Source organism: Cydia splendana, chromosome Z (genome assembly GCF_910591565.1).
Source record: "Cydia splendana chromosome Z, ilCydSple1.2, whole genome shotgun sequence".
Taxonomy (NCBI): Eukaryota; Metazoa; Arthropoda; class Insecta; order Lepidoptera; family Tortricidae; genus Cydia; species Cydia splendana.
In genome coordinates, this window is record NC_085987.1 from 3189885 (window position 1) to 3208591 (window position 18707).

Sequence of the window (18707 nt, forward strand, 5' to 3'; positions counted from 1 at the left end):
TTACATGAAACTGATGTTTTTTGTCTGAATATTATATTTTTAGGCCCTCAGCACACGAGGCGTAGGCGTGAGCGTCGCGTCAGCGTGGCGTGAGCGACGACGTTACCAACATGACAATTGTTATATGACAATGACAACTTGTGCTACATTCATATGAATAATATTATTATCTAATATTTTTAGCTATTTATACCGGACTCACTTTAAAGGCATTTTTCCATGTTAATTACTAGTGAAGATGACAATGTCAACGTGAGACAACAAAAATGTAACTATTTTTCAATTTTCTCGCTTGTGTTAAATTCATGAATTCATCATTTTTTTATTTCACTCCCAGGTACAGCATAACCGTATTGTAAGTCACTTTTGACATATAATGTTCGATGTCAACACTAAATCCATAACATTGAACACTTTTTATAAACCGTACTAGTAGTTTTGCATAATTACGTTCATATTTGGCTAACGGAGCCTAGGGACTGTCGTCTTCTAGTGACTTGTTTCCAAAACCTTTTCTCGAATTGTTTCTCCTGTAATAATATTACGTAAAAACTATAAAATCAGTGATAGTCCAAGAGTACATTATCCACCAAAATTAATTTGTGGTCGTTATTACTTACCTACATACACCTAGGTAATTAAATTATACCTTTAATGGTAATTAACTTACCTTTTAAAATGACTGATAGCAATAATTTAATTCGTTTGTATAGGCATATTAGAAAATTAAGCTTTGAAATATTTCATTTAATTCCAAAGCAGAATTAAATTAGTTCTCACCAATTTTGGTTTGTTATAGGTAGAATTTGTAGTACCGTAGTAAATATCTGTAAAATTATTGCTATTTTTTAGAAACATCATGAATTAAAATCCAGTGCATCAGGTTCAAACAACCTTAAACTTCTACCCATCGACAGTATACAGTGATCATAAGCAACGTAGAAATCAAACAGACGAAATATGCAGTCTATAATCTGTCTTGTCAAGGACTCAGTGAGAAAGTTGCGTGGCAGCAGCTGCGTTTGGACAAGGATCTCATTAAAAAACTAACCCATCCAAAAAATTGTCATACACTAAAGACCATGACTGATGTTTCTAAACCACAGATATAGGTAGCCAACGCCTGTGATTATCTGAAAACTGACGACAAGTAATAAAATGGCTGTGCTCTAAAAATCATGTAATAAGAAAGAAATATGCGTTATCAATTATACGCGGATTGTGTAAGACCGGTCATATTTCATTCATAACAAACTCGACGAATGCTCTCCACTATTTTGTATTCGCCAGTTTAAAAAGATCCTTCTCCTTGCAAAAAGCGAGGTGCAGCTGAAATATTTAAGGCTATAGAGTTAGACCAAGCTAAGTTGACAGCCATTTTGATAACCCAGACCGTACAAGTGTTATTTTAAACGTTAAACTTCTATTAAATATGACGTTTAAATAACACTTGCAGTATTTGGGCTATCAAAATCGCTGCCAACTTAGTTTGGTCTAACTGACAAAACTGATGCCAGCACTGCACCAAATTTTCAGTTTTTTGTAACAACAATATCTGTCATTTACACAGCATATCCTTAAACTTTAGCCAACTGCCTTTCATAAGCACGACTAGCGATAAATGACAATGACATTACTCTGACAATAAGGCACTGAGTGCTTATATTTGATATGAATTATGTCTACTTAATATAAAATTATCGCTCGTCACGTTTGATAAAAGGTTGGCGCCTAATATACCAACATGACAATAGTCAACTGACAATGCAGTATATTTGTGGGTACAATGCGCTAAAAACTTCGCCAATCATTGTCAGATGACAACTATCAAGTTAATGAAATACTAATACCGGTTGGTGGTTTCAGATTGTGTTCGTCTTAAGCAATATTCATCTGTGTTGTGCAGTGATAGCGCCAAGGTGCTGCAGTATGCCGTTATAGAGCTTTTGCCAAGCTATTGCATATAAGTAGAAGTATATATTATGTCGTGACAAATGGTCATGGCAAATTAATTAGAATTGTCTAAAACTAAATAATGTTTTTAAAACTTTTATAGGTAAGTTAGGTACTGTCTTGCTGAACTGAACGAACATTCACTTGGCATCTAACATAGCCGAGAATATCTACCAAGTAATAGAAACGTCCATAAAATTGTGCGTTTTACTAGTAACGTAAATTTAGCAAGACAGTATTTTTTACATTCGTTTTAATGCCATAGTAAACGCAAAGAAGGAAGCAAGGTGTACTCAAAGAATGAAAAGCTTAATGATTTCAATATAAATATATTTTTCGATCCTTTGAAGTAAAATGGACAGATTTCAATAAACAACAAAATGAAGCTGGAATAAAATTTAGCTTAAGCAAGAACAATTGACATGAGCGTTCACGGACCCATAGACGATCAATTTTACAGCGCAATATCAAACATCTCTATTTAATTTGACAAATTAGCAATTAGTTGTTACATTAAATATTCGATCCGTATGTCGTGAAACGTCAAGTTTAACAATTGACTAATTAACCAATGCTTAAATTCGAGGTTTTAATTTTTAATTATGATTTATACGCCTGTAGGATAACCGATTAAGACTAATGTTTTAAAGCATGCCTTCAAAAACGTCTACCTCATATTTCTAATGCCAATATTGACTTGTTTCAAACAAGAAACGTTTGACCACGTCGAGTATTGATAATGCTATATCAATATTTGTCGCTTGAATAATGTTTCTATTAAATATTTAAAAATTGGGCTAAGGTGTATGATGAGTGATGACACATTGGTTTTAGTGGCAGTTATTTATTGAGCCAAACCCCAACCATTGTTGTTATAAGATGAAATTTAATAAAAGCTTATTTGTATGGAATCTCTATTGATGCATTTTTGGTACAATATTTCAATTGAGCTTCAATAACCGACGTAGCCAAGCGTCGTAGCAAATATCATTAGCTAACCAACAATTATTCCAAACATTTACTTACAGTAAATTTATGCCCCATGGTTTAACAATTTAAAATTTATCTAAGATATTGTTCAGTTGGCCGACACGGTTACCGACGATTCGCATTCGATCCCCGCCACTTCAAGGCAGTGTGGCGTTAAAGAAGATGTAACGAAGACTAATGTATAATTATATTAATAACAATAAAATTTAAATTTTTACTTGACTAGGCAAATCCGGAAACCTTTACAGGCTAAATTTAAATTAGAATCTTTATTTATTTTAATTCGTATCTAATCTTTTGGTTTGATGGGGCAAGCACCAAAACATTTGTTACTTCAATTAACGTTAACGTTAAATACGATACGTAATGTCCTATATTTTTCCGGACAGTATATATTTTTAACAACCCATGTCACAATCAAGCAATTTTTAAATTCAGTTTATAGATTTAATTAAAATATTCATATATAGGTAACATTATGTTTTTTTTGGTATTTAATATGAATAGTGAAAATTTATTGATTCTAATAACACGTTTAAGTCGATGTAAATGAAGGAAATATAGACAATAACCTTACTTAAATATTGATGAATATTTGAGGTTAATAAAGTATTATCAACCATTTTCACTCAAATCACTCAAAATGTTAATAATCTTACAAAATTTCCTAACAAGCGCTTTCTGATGATGATTCACAAAAAGTGACAGTAATAATTCTGACAATCTGTAATTGTCACCCCAAATAAACACTCGAACTTTATAGTTAGAATTAAGTACATGCTTGATTTGCACACGATATTTGAAATACGTGAGGTTATTGTCTATTTCGTAATAGGTAAAGTTAACAAAAGGATAGCATAACGCCAATAAAAACGATTAGCTTATGACAGTTCTCAGAAAGGGACAAAGCTAAGCCAGTACCTGGACAGGAGACCACACATCATGAAAACAATTTACTTAAGAGTTGTCTTTCCCTAGTAGAGTGCAAGAACATCGTGCCATCGTGAACAACTGACTTTTCAGTGACCAATTTGAGACCCAACGTTATTAATAAGGTTTTTGAAAATGGTCGCTATGTTTTCGTTTGTGCAACTAATGGTACGTGTAAATCACAAATGGTGTCAACTACGTGTACAAGGGAAATGGATATTAAAAAATATTAGGTATTCATCAGTCAACAATTTTCTTCATTTTAAATATGACAGAAACAAAATGATCGGTGTTAATTCGAACCCCAGTGTGTAGTCTCCAAACAGTCATGAACGGCAAACAGATTGGTTTCTAATTAGCTTCTCCTTTTTCTGACAGTTACGGTAGATAGGCCATAGATAGGCGTAGAGTGGCCATGAATTTGAACCCGGTCTTAAAAAGCTTCAATGCCCGTAATATTCAGAAAAAGGTACTTTTTAGTTTTCCAGTCCGAATATGACTAGTAATGTCCTCCCATACAGGCACAAGCTTGAGGCGTGCAGGGAATCGCAAAGCTGTTAAAATATTGTCAGTTTCGCACGTCCGTTATTTCAGCCATCTTGGTTTTAAACTGAGTGTGATTGGTTAACTATTAAGAAACTCGAGGTTTTGGCCCTATATTTGTTATGATAAAAGCGCAACACTGAAAACCTATTTAAGACTTGCTATTTGTCTACATACCTATACATAGAGTTGTAACTAAGTGTACTTTCATAAATATCCTAAGGCGGATACATGTGGAACAATCAGACCGAACATTCACGCGATTAATTGACAAAATCTAAGTAAACTTTTTCTTATAGTACCAACAACCCCGGCTTCCGATTTCATCAATCGGACAGTAATATTTTTACTTTAGATCCATTATTATACCATCTTGACAATTGTCGCCTGACACTGACGATCACGATTTGTCACACAATTCTGGCTCAGCCAGTAAAAATGGAACTTAATAATAGTGACCAACATTGACAAACTGCCTAGACCTAGAAAAGTAACGTGTTAGTGTCAAGTGACAATTATCAGGCGCCAGGCGCCTATTACACAAACTTGACAATTGACACCTGACACTGACATTTTCCTGCACATTTCTGGGTCGATAAGTAACGAAAATACATGGCGTCAATGTGTACTTATTGGACCAGCAATGTACGGTGAATTGTCAATGACAGGTGAAAATTGTTAGCGTGGTGAAACAGGGGCCTGGTTGGTATTATTTGGGGTTAAACTGACCACCACAATTTTACCACAGGTGCCGAGAACTTTTCCCATAACTGCTCTAAAAGAAGTATTTGAACCAAGAGAGACAATATTTAGACACAATTTTTTCTCATATTACGTAGGATCAAAAAATCTTGTGATTTTAGTGACAACATTATTTAAGTAATCCCCCTAAAATAAAAAGTGGGAGAGGTGTTACGATCTTACAAACAAACAGCCTCTCCTAAACACACACAACGTGCCCTTCCACTGGGAGTAAAAATAATATATGAAGAATTTTTTCCTCCTTATTTCTACTCTGAACACGATACCGATTATGCCCTTACACGGGCTATATTTCTTACACTCTGTAATGTATACTTCTTCTTCTTAAAAAATGGCTTCAAAAAAATGTCAAAAGAGTGCTAGTAGAGCACGACGTTGTTCGTTACTTGCTTTTAGTAAAGTGATTGCAGCACTACAATATATATAGCTACGATGGAATGCCGGGTGTTGACAAAAAAACGGCTAAACGCGTTTCAAGATTATTTCGTACTTATCGTGGCCGGACGTGCGACACTGACGTACTTATCGTCCTGTCCCATTCACACATTGCCGTTGACAAAGCAAATCTTATAATAGCCATCATGGTTGCTCACTGTAGATCGTCGGGGGGAGAAGGGGCGAGTACCGAGCAGCAGGGGCTCCCGACGGGGGCTATCGGAGGAGGCTCGGCGGCGGAGGAAACCCAATCTGGAATCAGATTGAAAATGTATGAACCAATGACATTTTTAATCACACTTGCGAGACGATGCGGTCCGTAAATTCTAAATTTCGACCTAGGGCCAGGGTCAGGGCCTAGGGTCGGTGAACACACCGATTTATACCGTGTAATCCAACTTCGAACAAAAATAAGTGTTCCGTGAACAAAGTTTAGTACGGAACACTAAACATGAGCGGATCTCGGGTAAAAACAAGTGACGATGCGACGCGATAGATTTTTCTAATGGCTCAGGCGCATTGCCGCGTGCAAGAAAATGTGTTCGAGATTTTGAATTTCAAACGAGAATTATAAATTGTTCGAAGTTGGACTATTCAGGGAATAACCTGATCTAAAAGACAAGTTCCTTATAGTGTGCTAGGGCTTTAATGTACGTCCGAGTGGCGGGCGGGGTGTATTTACGGAAAAGGGATAACTGTCAGTGATACGTGTCAGATAGAGTCAGTCGCGTGGACCATATTATAAAGTAATAAATGTACTAAAGTACTGCGATTATATACAATACTTACATCTTCCCGTTCTGGCATAGAGAGCGCGTCCGCGAACGCATCGTCTGAGCTTCCACTCGCGCCAGTTGCTCCATCTCCGAAAGTTTCTCGCTTTCTGGAACTGTCACGTGAAACATTAAATTATTAGCATAAATGTATACACAAAGAAAATTACCTATCCAGTCCAGAGGCGTAGCGTTAACTATTTTACGCGTGGGCGAAGTCGCATTTGCAAGGCCCTTTTCTTTCATTGTGCATTCCCAAAGTGATAAAAAGGGTTGGCTTCTGCGAGGCCCTAATTATGTGCGAAGTAGTGCCATACAAGGCAAAAGCGGTAAGCGACATTCTCGTGGAATGCCCCTCTAGTGAATGCGATGCGGTGCGGCGTTGATCGCACACCGTTAATGTGAGATAGAGACAGCACGATTAGTACGCTCATTCACCTTTCCAGGCATATACAGAATTGCGCGAAGTAGTATGCGGCGCGGTGCGGTGGGTTTGAGCGCGGCAGAGCGTCACCGCGTCCGCGCTCGCCACCCGACGGAGCAGCGACCGCTGACATGCCGCGCGAAACGACCAGGGGTCTGACCCGCCAGCCTGTGGACATGGGAACAGAGGATAACAACATTAACAACGTCATTTATCTGTTCTATCTATTTATCAACGTCTGTGAAATCTCCCTTCCTCCCTCTATTTAGTCCCTATCTGTCATTTATGCTGGTTAGAAAAAGACAACAAACACATAGCGGTCAAACTTCTTACACACCTTTTTGTGTCGGGGGAAATAAGTTCTTCAAATAAGAAAGCTTGCCTAAGGGTGACAAATATTTTCATAGGTACTTAACTTTCACGTAAGTATCCAAAAATAATTCAACAATAATGTAGGTAGATAGTTTTTATGACTAGGAACTACTGCAGTTACTGCACATAGATCTGGAATCTAGACTTAGGTCCTGAATGACTGTATCTGAATAAAGAGCGAGTGCGGGTAGCTCTTAAGCCAAAGTGATGTTTTGAAAGCTCTTGTTCTTGAGTAGACAAAATTTCTCTTGAGTGGGAAGTTGAAGTGTATCTGCTAGGGGCCCCGAATTATAAGGTAAGATGTTTTTAAATATAACTCACCTGTTTTCTCGCCTCCTGCTGCGCCAGCACATCCGTCCCCTGGTCCAAAGCGAGCCGCATCTCTGCGCGGGGGCTGAGTCGCTCCTCCGGTTGAGGGTCCGGCGCACGCTCCGATACTGTGGAAAAGTTGTTTTATAAAATACTACTGAGGTGTCGTCGAGCACCACTCACATTACTCACATACACTTCTGCCAACTTTTAGCATATGTGCTTGTTTCGCTATTTGGCTAGATTGGCATAGAATATTGTACGAAGAGCGTGATTGCTAATATGGCGTCGAAAACAACTCGAATACGCTTGTATCACAGTTGGCGTAACCTAAACATTGGTGAGGAATATTGTGGATCCGCTGTTGTTTATTTAATGTCATTATTATTACGTACTATGATCGACTGAGGATGGTAACCAGTGTCATAATAGTTCATGCACCATTTAACAGGCATATTTTTAATTCAGGTGATACAGACAGTCCCCAGAGGTTGCATGGATACTTAAGACATAGCCTCTCATGTGGTGCTGGAATGCAGCGGAGTGGCTCCATACAGGGCAAAACATCTCGGATTTCTGAGAGATCTCCCCGAGGTCCTACTCAACATTAGAGGGTGATAGGATTCCTTACGATTGAGTGATACAAATTACCTGGAGATTGGTGCGGTATATTGTGGATGGCGGTGCGCTCGAGAGTGGAGGGCGTGCTTGCTGAGCTGGCTGAGCCCCGGCGTCCAGCAGCGGCACGCTCCGCATACTCTCTTGAAGCTGGAATATTGAATTATTGTTATGGAATCTTGGAAACCTTCCCAGAGTCTCCAGGATTTTATATAATCATTCTTACCAGATTGTAAGAGCGGTAAGGGCGCCTCGTTGGTGGGCGTCCGATCTGGGCTCAGATCGGCCGCGCCGGCACCTCGGCCCCCGCCAGCCCGCGCGCCACACCCGCCCCCTGCTTCTGTTGAAAAATCTACCTTAAGTGGACTCACTTGGAGTAGGCGTAGCGTTTTGTCTTTTTCCTCCATACCTCTCGGTCGTTCGTCATCTCATCATTCACCTGATTTCATAGCATCTCATCTCTCACGTCACCTTAAATGCTATATATCAGAGTGTTAAGGATATAATTAAGGGTTTGTGTAATTATCATGTATTTATGACTAGCATTCGAGCTGCCTCGTAAGGCCCACCATACAAAATTTTCCTACTCTTAATTCAAACCTTGTTGTATAAGTAAATTCAGATTAATTTCGTTTAAAAAGCAATGAAACAAAAGAAATGCTACTTTATTTGGTTAATATAAGGTTCTCATTAGATTGCAATGAATACGTACAATCACCTCACGGGATTCTTATGGCAGTTAGGGTTCTTGCTAAATTGGAATTTCTATAGCGTAAGTATTGAACAACCAATTTAGCTAGGACCCTAAATGGCGCAATAATCGCGGAGCGTGATGGTACATTGTTATGTAGGTATTTATAAGTACATTGAGCCTTATGAGGCCCGAGCTTGAAGACTAGATCAATACATATTATAAATATTATTTAAAAAAATATGATTGCATGTTATTCTGTTCTGATAAAGTGTTTTTACAAAGTGATAATCGCTCAGTGGGTTTTCTATATAATTTTCTAAAGTATCAAGTCCGTTCTCTTTGTTTCTATTCGGTGTATCGTGTAGTGTTGTGCAACTATAGTTCATGCCTGTTTAATGACTAAGGTAAGATAGTGCGCTTTAACAATAGGCGCGATTCGGGAAATGAATTAGAGATTCACTAGATATGAAATAGTAGATATTCATATATGATTTACTATTTCATATCTAGTGAATCTCTAATTCATTTCCCGAATCGCGCCGAATGTCTTGACCAATCGCTTGCTTGATATTATGTGTATATTGCTTAGGTAATAAGTATAATAAAAGTGACATTTGGTAATAAAAGCAAGTGAGTGGCAGGTGAATTTTGGATAGGGAGTTGACCTTACTTTAAAAATCGTGGGGATCACCTGGGTGTTGAAATTTTTTGAAACAAAAAGGCCACACTAATCGATCATCTATTAAGTAATTATGTATTATCGAGTAGTTGGCTCGATAATTTATGTTGACATAACGAATTATGTGTTATTTATCCACATTGATAGTAAATTATGCTTTGAATACATTTATAAGTATGGTATGATATGAAACCCCTTTCAGGTACTTTAAATAGTTGGTTTTCATAAGGCTCAAAAATAGGTATGTACTTATAATAAAGTTTGTACATTGTAGAATTAAAAAAAAACTAGTCAAAATAAAACTTAACTACCGAATTTACAGTACAGGGGTTCCCAACTTTTGTTACGAACCCTCTTTAATGTAATTTGTTTTTTGTAAGCCTTATTTTTTTTTAATAAAGGTAATGTATAAGTGTTCTTCGGCCTTATTTTTGAGTTACGGGGCCGCGCCCCACAGCTTGGAAACTCCTGTATTTGACATTTGACATGCACTGTGTTGTCGGTGTGTCTCACCTCTCTGTCAAGATGTCCATTTTGCTGCCAACATGTATGTCAATGTTAATATGTATGTGTTTACACCACCAACGTGTTGTTAAATTATTAATAAAACTTTTGATGTAATCAATTTAGTGATGTCCATATTTATGGACAAAGAATTATTAAGACGCTTTAAGGAAATGTAAAATAGTATAGCCACAGTTCTGACAGCTATAGTAGATGGTATCAATATGGAATATTACGCGAAACTTTGCGTAGAGGGCGCGCCACTACCACAATCCATCACAATCTGGGGGTCTACCGCGAAACAAGAAAATCGAAATTTCGTTATCTAACCTCTCTAACTCTCTTGCATGTATTCGAGCGATAAAGATGCAGATAACTAAATTTAGATTTTCGCGTTTCCCGGTAGGCTCTTGTTAACAAACCGCTTTGATGCATCAATGTCATATTTTATTGTCTGTGAAAACTTGTCAAGAAACCGTTTAAGGCACAGTATGTATTAAGTTACTCTATGGTTTACTAGAAGCGCTAGTGCTGCACCCTGCCGGCAGAACATTGCAGTAATACCCCCTATTGGTGTCGCAGGAGAGTTGAGGTGAATCATTATATACAAAGCTACTGATGTGCCGTGGGAAACTTTCTAAATTTGCGAAATTTCCACATGGTAAAATTTCGGAAACTTTATATATTTTATATGGGAATCGAAATTTTCCGTTTTCTAAATGAAAGTTTCCTTTGTTTCCTGTGAAAGTTTCCTGAAATTTTCGGGAACTTTTCTAACATTTTGGAAATTTTCTAGAAAATTTGTATAATTGCGAGAAAGATAGTGAATTATCGAATGAGTGACGTGATTAAGTGCACGATAAATGTAATTACCTGGATGAAACTTTTTGGTTATACTCGCGTTTGGCTCTTGGACTTGCTACCGGTACGAAAAAAGAATACTAATTTCAGTATCCCGCTGTCATCACATGATATGTTATTGTTGTTTGTTGTTGTTGTTGTGGTGATATGGCTTTAGTGCCAATGCATAATACTGCCCAACGATAAAACGTCGAACGATAAAGTTTGACAAACCTAGGGCTAAGATGATTGGCTCTTTATCATTTGTCACCATGTCTATCACGTTATAACAAATATGTAAGTGCGAAAGTGACGCATAGCATGCCAGGTGATAAAAATGCGACCATGATACCGCTTCAGAAGGGCTAAGATGGCGGCTCTTTATCATTTGTCACCATGTCTGTCACGTTCTAACAAGTATGTAAGTGGGAAAGTGACGCATTACATGACAGGTGATAAAAACGCGATCATGATACCGACGCAGTTAATTATTAAAGTAAGAACGCTAAGCATGAAGCATTTCGTACATTCGCCTATTCCTATCTCTATCGCGCATAATTATTACTGCTATTCCACCCATGATGCCAGCGGTCGACGACACTGTGGGTGCGAGACAGCAATGTAATTATGCGCGTGCAATAGAGATAGGAGCAGGCGGGTCAATGTACGGAATTCTTCGTGCTTAACGTTCTTACTATAAAACGTGTGGCGCCGTAGAGCACTACCAAACAACTTTGGTACAACTATGGCTACAATATTTTGCACTTCTTCACGCGTCTTAATATTTCTTTGGCGGAATACGATAGTACAATCCCACTAATCCGGCACTAATGCTGACACAAGAGAGCCGGATTACTGGAAAATTCGGTTTACTGGAAGTTAGAACAAATATCTGCATAATATTTGATGTGTTTTTAGTACGTCGTAGAAATATATTTTACTAAATTAAAAAAAACCACTTATATATTGAAGGGCGAAAATGTTAGCGCACATAGGAGATTAGGACATAGAATGATCATTATTTATTTATTATTATTTGTATGTCTTTCCCATCACGGAACAATGGTGTTCCGGACCTTTGGGAGGCGTGCGCGGAGCCGAAGCCAACACGTAGAGGCCCTTTTGACACTTTAATGAAATGTAAGGGGTACACCGAGCGGAGGCTGCCCTTGCCCGTGTCATGGGACGCACGCAGAGGCAGCACCCGCCAGGGTGTAAGGACTATTGAGAGTTGATGGAATCTAAAATGAACTAGGTTATTGGGTGAAAGCGATGGACTAAGAACTGAGCTATGGGGTAAAAAACCGGACGCCTGCCTAATAAAACGGTATGCAATTTTATTTCCGGCAGACGGTGACTCGCCCTCACAAGATGGGCCCCCACAAAAAGCGATTATTATTATTATTATGACTCACGTTAGACCGGGCCGTGTCCGACCCGGAGCTTTCGGTGCATCGTTTTCAATGGTAAGCATCACGTGATCGCCTGTCATGTCATAGAAAAGTACGCGTCAGAAGCTCCGGCCCGGACACGGCCCGGTCTAACGTGGGTCATCCTTTACTGGGTATACCGAACCATCGAAGAGCCGGATTATCGAGATTTCACTGTACTTACTGATGTAGTGCCTGATTGTTTTCCATCGTATGTTCTCGGAAACGTTCGTATTGGTCATACTAATTCAGTCGATCGCAGTACTTTTTGTACCGAGACTGACTGAAATAGCATGACACGTTCGTACGTTTCCGTGAAAATACGATGGAAAATAATTATGCATTACATCTGTTAGCTATATATTATTTTATCTGATAAAGTGATAAATAAACACGTTTGTGGTGATGTAACTTGTGTATCGTGTTTAACATTATTTCTAATAAAAAATATGGACTTGGAAAATCAATATCAAATTGTATGAACATAATTTTTCACCGCAGGTTCCCTGGGTAAAATATAATGTAATTTGTTATCTAAATCGAGTGCCTACTTTTTTATAATAGGCCTGATGACAGTAACAAAGAATCATGGAAATAATGGTTTCAAAGAAACATATAGGTATGTTAATATGATTCTAAAAAATGGCCCAATCTCAGTATAAACTGAAGTATTATTAATATATTCAATAAATTAAAAGTACAAAATTCTCCAATCGGCCATTTTCACTGAAACACCAATCAGAAGCGATCTAAGAAGTGACGTCATCAATCCGTGACATATTTCTTAGAGCAGCATAGACAACCTCATTTACCGTAATTCATACGTCCTCACCAAAGAGTTTGGAGGTTCAAAAAAAATATTATTTCGCCACTAAACATTTATTACGTCGAAAAAATATTATTACACGATATAAAGTAAATATTTATTTGTAATTTTATAAATAAAATGCGAAATACTTAATACGATATTTGACCAAAAAACTTTTAAAATTATTTTGCTGAATCTATCATTGACATGTTGGCTGTCGTAACCAGAAAAAATGAATAATTAAAAAGTAAAACCGGCGCTCGGTATTTTCACTAAAAATGTACATGTATCTAAATAATTAATCTTAAATTGCAACCGTGTGAGAGTTTTGTATAAAATGAGCTATTGTAATTAATTTTTGTAATGCATTTAGTTAACTATCATCCCTAATCGTAATATATGGTTGAATTAACATATCATTCGGGTTCAAGGCAAAATTCGTAACTGTAAGTATGTAAACTATATCTACCACACTACCACCAACTAATTTATGACGTCACAAATGGCGTGCGAGGCGTTTTCGCGCGAGGTTTAAACTAGCTACAATAAAATGCAATTATTTATGTTAAATCTTATGAGTATAGCTGAAATATTGTGTTTTTCAGAACCAATACAAGTGTACCGACAATATTAAAAGGGATTTAAAAAATTGTCATCAGGCCTCTTTTTTGATTTTATTTCCTTAATAAACTAAAATCAAAAAATTATAATAAAGTAGGTACTCGATTTATGTAGATAAAAAATTACATTATATTTTACCCAGGGAACCTGCGGTGAAAAATTATGTTCATACAATTTGATATTTATTTTCCAAGTCCATATTTTGAACACAATAAGTAATATATTAAGCAGAGTATGTAAATGTTATTTTTACCTAAATACTACATGAATTATTTTATTCTATTTAATTAGTCTTATATACAAATATTGTATGATTGTGAATGAGTGAATGAATGAATGAGTGTCAATGTAAAATACAACAATTATATTCAAATACTCCTTGTGCATATAAAATACACTTGAAAACCATTGAAAACGGTAACATTTATATACATCTTTATAGGGTAGGGCGAGGTTAAAGGTACTGCAAGCAATAATGCCCTTATAATTCTTAAAGGGCCCACTGATCAACAGTCCGCCGGACGGTATCGGCCTGTCAGTTAGAACAAAATTATGACAGTTCCAAACAACTGACAGGCCGATACCGTCCGGCGGACTGTTAATTAGTGGGCCCCTTTAGGCTGCACTTCCACCAGAGATGTGCGAGAATGCGTAGCGAAGGATGTGTTTGTTAGGAAACAACAGAAAATGACCAACTAGAGCTGCGCTGAGCGAGCAAAGGTAAATGATTGTATTAGTTCTTAACAAACATCACTCGCTACGCATCCTTGCACATTTCTGGTGGAAACGCAGCCTTACTTCTCGATCATAAACCTGTCCTACCCTACTTAATACGACATCTAAAGTCTACTTTCTGTATCATAAGTATATGTACTGGGAATCTACATTACCATTTTAAAGGGATAGGACATGAACAATTGAACATAAACTAAAATCTATTACATATTTGTGTCCACAGTATAAGTGTAAATAACATTATTTGCGGTATTTGACACATTATGACTGACGTATATAGAGATGTAACTAACGCAAATCGATTGTCACAGCAAGCGATTACGATTGGATGGCACGTAGACTGAGGTATCGAATTGTGACGTATAATGAATTTTTATTTAAGATTTAAATAAAGCTAGAATTATATGGTTTTCCCGCAAGCTACCGGTCGGTCGGTGTATTTAATACACCGACCGAGTAGGTCGCACCCATTGTCAAAATTGAAACTAACTGGGGATCTATTTTAAAGTTTATTTATGTTATTTCTGTGTTAAATTTGTTGTCTGTTAAGTGACGATAAATATATCCATATTTACAGTTAATTATCCACCTTTTCCTTATTTTTATTAAAAGAAAAATGAAAAATTCATATCGATTTACTTAGACGACTACCGATTCATAACGGTGGTGTCCGGCCAACCCTAAAATTAAAAAAAAAAAGACGTAGAACGTAAACGTTCGCAGTGCAGTTGTTTTCCTTTGTGATTTCGATGTGCAAAACATTTTACGTAGTATTGCTGTTGTGAGTGACAGACGTCAAATACCGTAAATAATGTTATTTACACTTATAGATAATATTGCTGTTAATATATATATTTGTGGCTTTCCATTAGAGAAGGGTCCTTATGCTCCATGCGTATAAGGATCTATCTCTGATGGAAACATTCCTATGCACATGGAGCATAAGGACCCTTTTGTGATGGAAAGGCCCTTGTGCACGTGAAGAATAAGGTCCCTTCTTATGGAAAGCCACATTTGACCGAAAGCAAGAGTCTTTGTTGCAAGAAAATATAGACGTAAGGTTTTAAAGCTTAAATTCTAGGTACGCCAGACCTAAATGTCTATTTAAGCTTTAAAACTACTAAATTCAAAATTAGTAGATAAGTCTCGGAAAAAGAGTAATGCTTTCGAAGAAGACTTTTTAGATTGTGTAGAGTAGGACCAAGCTAAATATGCATGACTTATATGACATCTCCTCACTTTGTTCTGTTCAAGTTGGTGCAAAGTTAGCTTAGCCGGACTCTACGCGATTATCACACTGATACACACCGCTCCAATGTGTGAGCTAGACAGCGCTATGCACGTGTACAGAGAGTCACTTCAGTACGGATCGAACGAAGACCAATGATTGGATGTCCATGTTATTTTCGCTCAGCTCATCGGTATAGCTCTAATGAACCTCTGCCATTGGCTTTCGTTTCATACCCCGACAGCGTATATAGCGATATCCCGGTTGCGCTGAGCGGTGTGCGGTCGCCATGTGAAGACCGCCATGGTAATAAAAAAACAGTAAACTCACCTGACTCTAAAGCAGAGGGCGGCCGGCGCGCGTCGGAGCAGCCGTCAGCAGCGAGCCCACGCGCGCTGCCCTGCGGCAATGGCCGCGTCAGCGGAACATTCACAATGTGAGACATCGCCTAGCTACCCACTAGCCAATTAGATGGATTTTGGCCCCTGAGTGAACCCATGCACGCTGACAGTGCTCAATGCAACGGGACCGGCGTTAGATGCGAGATTTTTGGCCTAAAGTTGTAATTGCGAGCCTACGCTCGTTGCAGATGCAAACTTTATCAAGTCAGGTGTCTTTAAGACAATGTAACGGGGCGGCGATAGATGCAGGATTTTTGATCTCAAATTATTTGCGCTCTGGTATTTCCGGAGTGAGACGGCATTACGACCAAGGTTTTTGGCCCCTGCGTTTTAAATTCGAACCCATGCACGCTGAGACTTTTGATCTCAAGTAAAGTACTAAATTAATGTGAACCGATGCGCACTACAAGGCTACCAACCCAGGTGTCTTTTAGTCAATGTAGCGGGCCGGTTGCATGCAGGGTTTTCGGTCTCAAATTATGTGCCTTCTGTCATTTTCAGGATGTACCGGCATTAGATGCAAGATTTTTGGCCTCAAACTATACAGACTATTGAGATCGTTTCAAATAAGGGGTACTTATAGCTTAGGTAACTAGGTAATTAATAAGGTTGTCTGGTTTTTGTATGATAATACTATAAATGCTCTTGTCAAATCAAAGTTTGTTACCTTGAAAGTATTTGTGAAATACTTGCAAAACCTTGAAATTGTCGGATCTTTATTGGATTTAGAATATGTTCCCTAATTATGAGTTATCTTACGGAGTAAGAATTTTTCAGACCTTGTCAAGACAGCAAGACACTAATTAGTTTGTTATCTGAAAGTTTATGATCGTAAATAAATTGGAATGAATATTTATTAATCTGATTTTCGGCTTACTTCTGTTTTTAAATGCATTTAATAACATCTAACACCGGTTTGCCGAAAAGAAATTACGAAATACTTATAAAAGGTCGGTTAGATAGGAGAGAGCAAATTTAATTAGTTTAAATACTGACAATGAAAATACTCACTAAATGACTCGATACGGGACTTAAATGACTCGGAAGTTTTTTTAAACGCTGAACCTAGTAAAAAGGAGTTGAGTTCTTAGTTCTTTAGTTCTTTCTAAGTTTAGACTCATAAGACTCGAGTTCTTACAAACAGTAACTGTCCCTCTTATCCGACCTTACTAAACTGATAGTCTGGCACTCTGCCCCAATTTGATCAGTTACTAGCTAACCCCCCAACTATACAGGTATAAGGATCTAGTTATTTGAACAGCAATGGAACATGCACAACGCATGCACCATTCCAGTCATGCTATTTATGGGGCATGTAACAATATACGTGTATTTATAATACTAAATGACCATGTTTCAAAATGATTTACTTTCAAAGTAAGTATGCGTATGTTGAGATGCGTGCGCTCGCGAGGAACAATAAGTACGCAATGCGAAGAAATTAAAAAGACGATTATAATTCCTTCTATATACCAAAAAGAACCTTACGTAATTTAGTCGGGTTCACTCTTGCCCGCCAGGCATTGGTGTACGTCTACCGTTATGACGTGGCACTTAAACTTTTTAGAAGTTTCAGAAATGAAAAGTGAGACTATGACAAGTAATAACAGCGTATTCTCTGCTACTCCTACTGAGAGGTCCATAAGACCATCTCGTTTGGTCAATTCACCCCTCCCCCTTTTCACCTCCATAATATTGTTTTTCTGAGGTTCAACTACCTACTAAAAACAAGCACGGATCGCACCGTTCAAAATTGACTTCTTGGCAGAGAATTCTGCCAAACTTCCCATAAAATATATTGCGTTTATTAATTTGTTCTTCGTAATAATTAGGTGACAGATATAAAACCAACCAGATTCTGAAGTATATAAGTATATAAAAATTGATTTTCGCTCTTGGCTACTGATAATTGTTCCGATTGATTTTTATTTCTGTACATAGAGCAACATCGTACCTACATCTTTACACATTACGCGCGTCCTCATCATCCGTCCATCCTTCAATCCTTTTCATTTTGAAACATGGTCTAGGTTCAATCAATTAATATTAATAAATATAGGTAGGTACTTAAAGAATACGCGGAATTTCTCGGGCTTATTACGAGCTTAATATAGAGTTTAGAAGACGATTAGATTATTAATCTAACTGTTATAGTTACAGACTACGAGTGGCTCTATGGAGTCTAGTCTCGATCAGCGCAGGTGAAATGGGTATTAGTTCCATAACAATTGTACCTACTCTTTTTCACCTGGCTGCGATAGACCTGTACCCCTTTCCCCTAGGCCACACAACTTTCGTTTGATAATCTGTGTATGACCCGATATTAAAGTGTTTAACTACTCAAAATTAAACTTTCGTGAGACATATTTTAAAATATTTAGATCACAACGGTTACACTCACGTGTATTTTCAGTTGCTACAAGTTGCTACTAAAAACAAGTGTATCTTAACTACTAAGATATTCACCTGGTCTTCCGAATTAGTGGGCGTCTGCTTGTTGTCCTCGCTGCCACTGTCCGAGCATTCCTCTTCCATCAGGGGTTCCAGTCTTCTCCTAAAAATATCCCTAAGTTACGTTTCAAGGTTAGTATCTTGTGTAAAATTTTGTTCATCTGCCAATTGGGAGTGAGTATTAAAGTAATGTCTAATGTACCTAAA

The 18707-nt window shown here is 37.7% G+C and overlaps 1 protein-coding gene across 3 annotated transcripts in view; it reads right to left on the reverse strand.

The window, feature by feature from the left end:
- Positions 1 to 291: 291 nt before the first annotated feature.
- Positions 292 to 18707, reverse strand: part of LOC134804617 (uncharacterized) — a 108999-nt gene continuing 90583 nt past the window's right edge. For 2 of the 3 annotated variants that reach the window (XM_063777719.1, XM_063777720.1), the window contains 9 exons: positions 18516 to 18615; positions 15979 to 16048; positions 8336 to 8449; positions 8143 to 8259; positions 7504 to 7619; positions 6825 to 6978; positions 6403 to 6502; positions 5772 to 5865; positions 295 to 530 (listed from right to left, as the gene is read on the reverse strand). In XM_063777719.1, the coding sequence (XP_063633789.1) occupies positions 453 to 530; positions 5772 to 5865; positions 6403 to 6502; positions 6825 to 6978; positions 7504 to 7619; positions 8143 to 8259; positions 8336 to 8449; positions 15979 to 16048; positions 18516 to 18615 (943 nt within the window). In that variant the 3' untranslated portion in view covers positions 295 to 452. Of the gene's footprint in view, positions 531 to 5771; positions 5866 to 6402; positions 6503 to 6824; positions 6979 to 7503; positions 7620 to 8142; positions 8260 to 8335; positions 8450 to 15978; positions 16049 to 18515; positions 18616 to 18707 lie in introns of all 3 variants that reach the window. The other variant, XM_063777718.1, reaches the window with a different exon arrangement.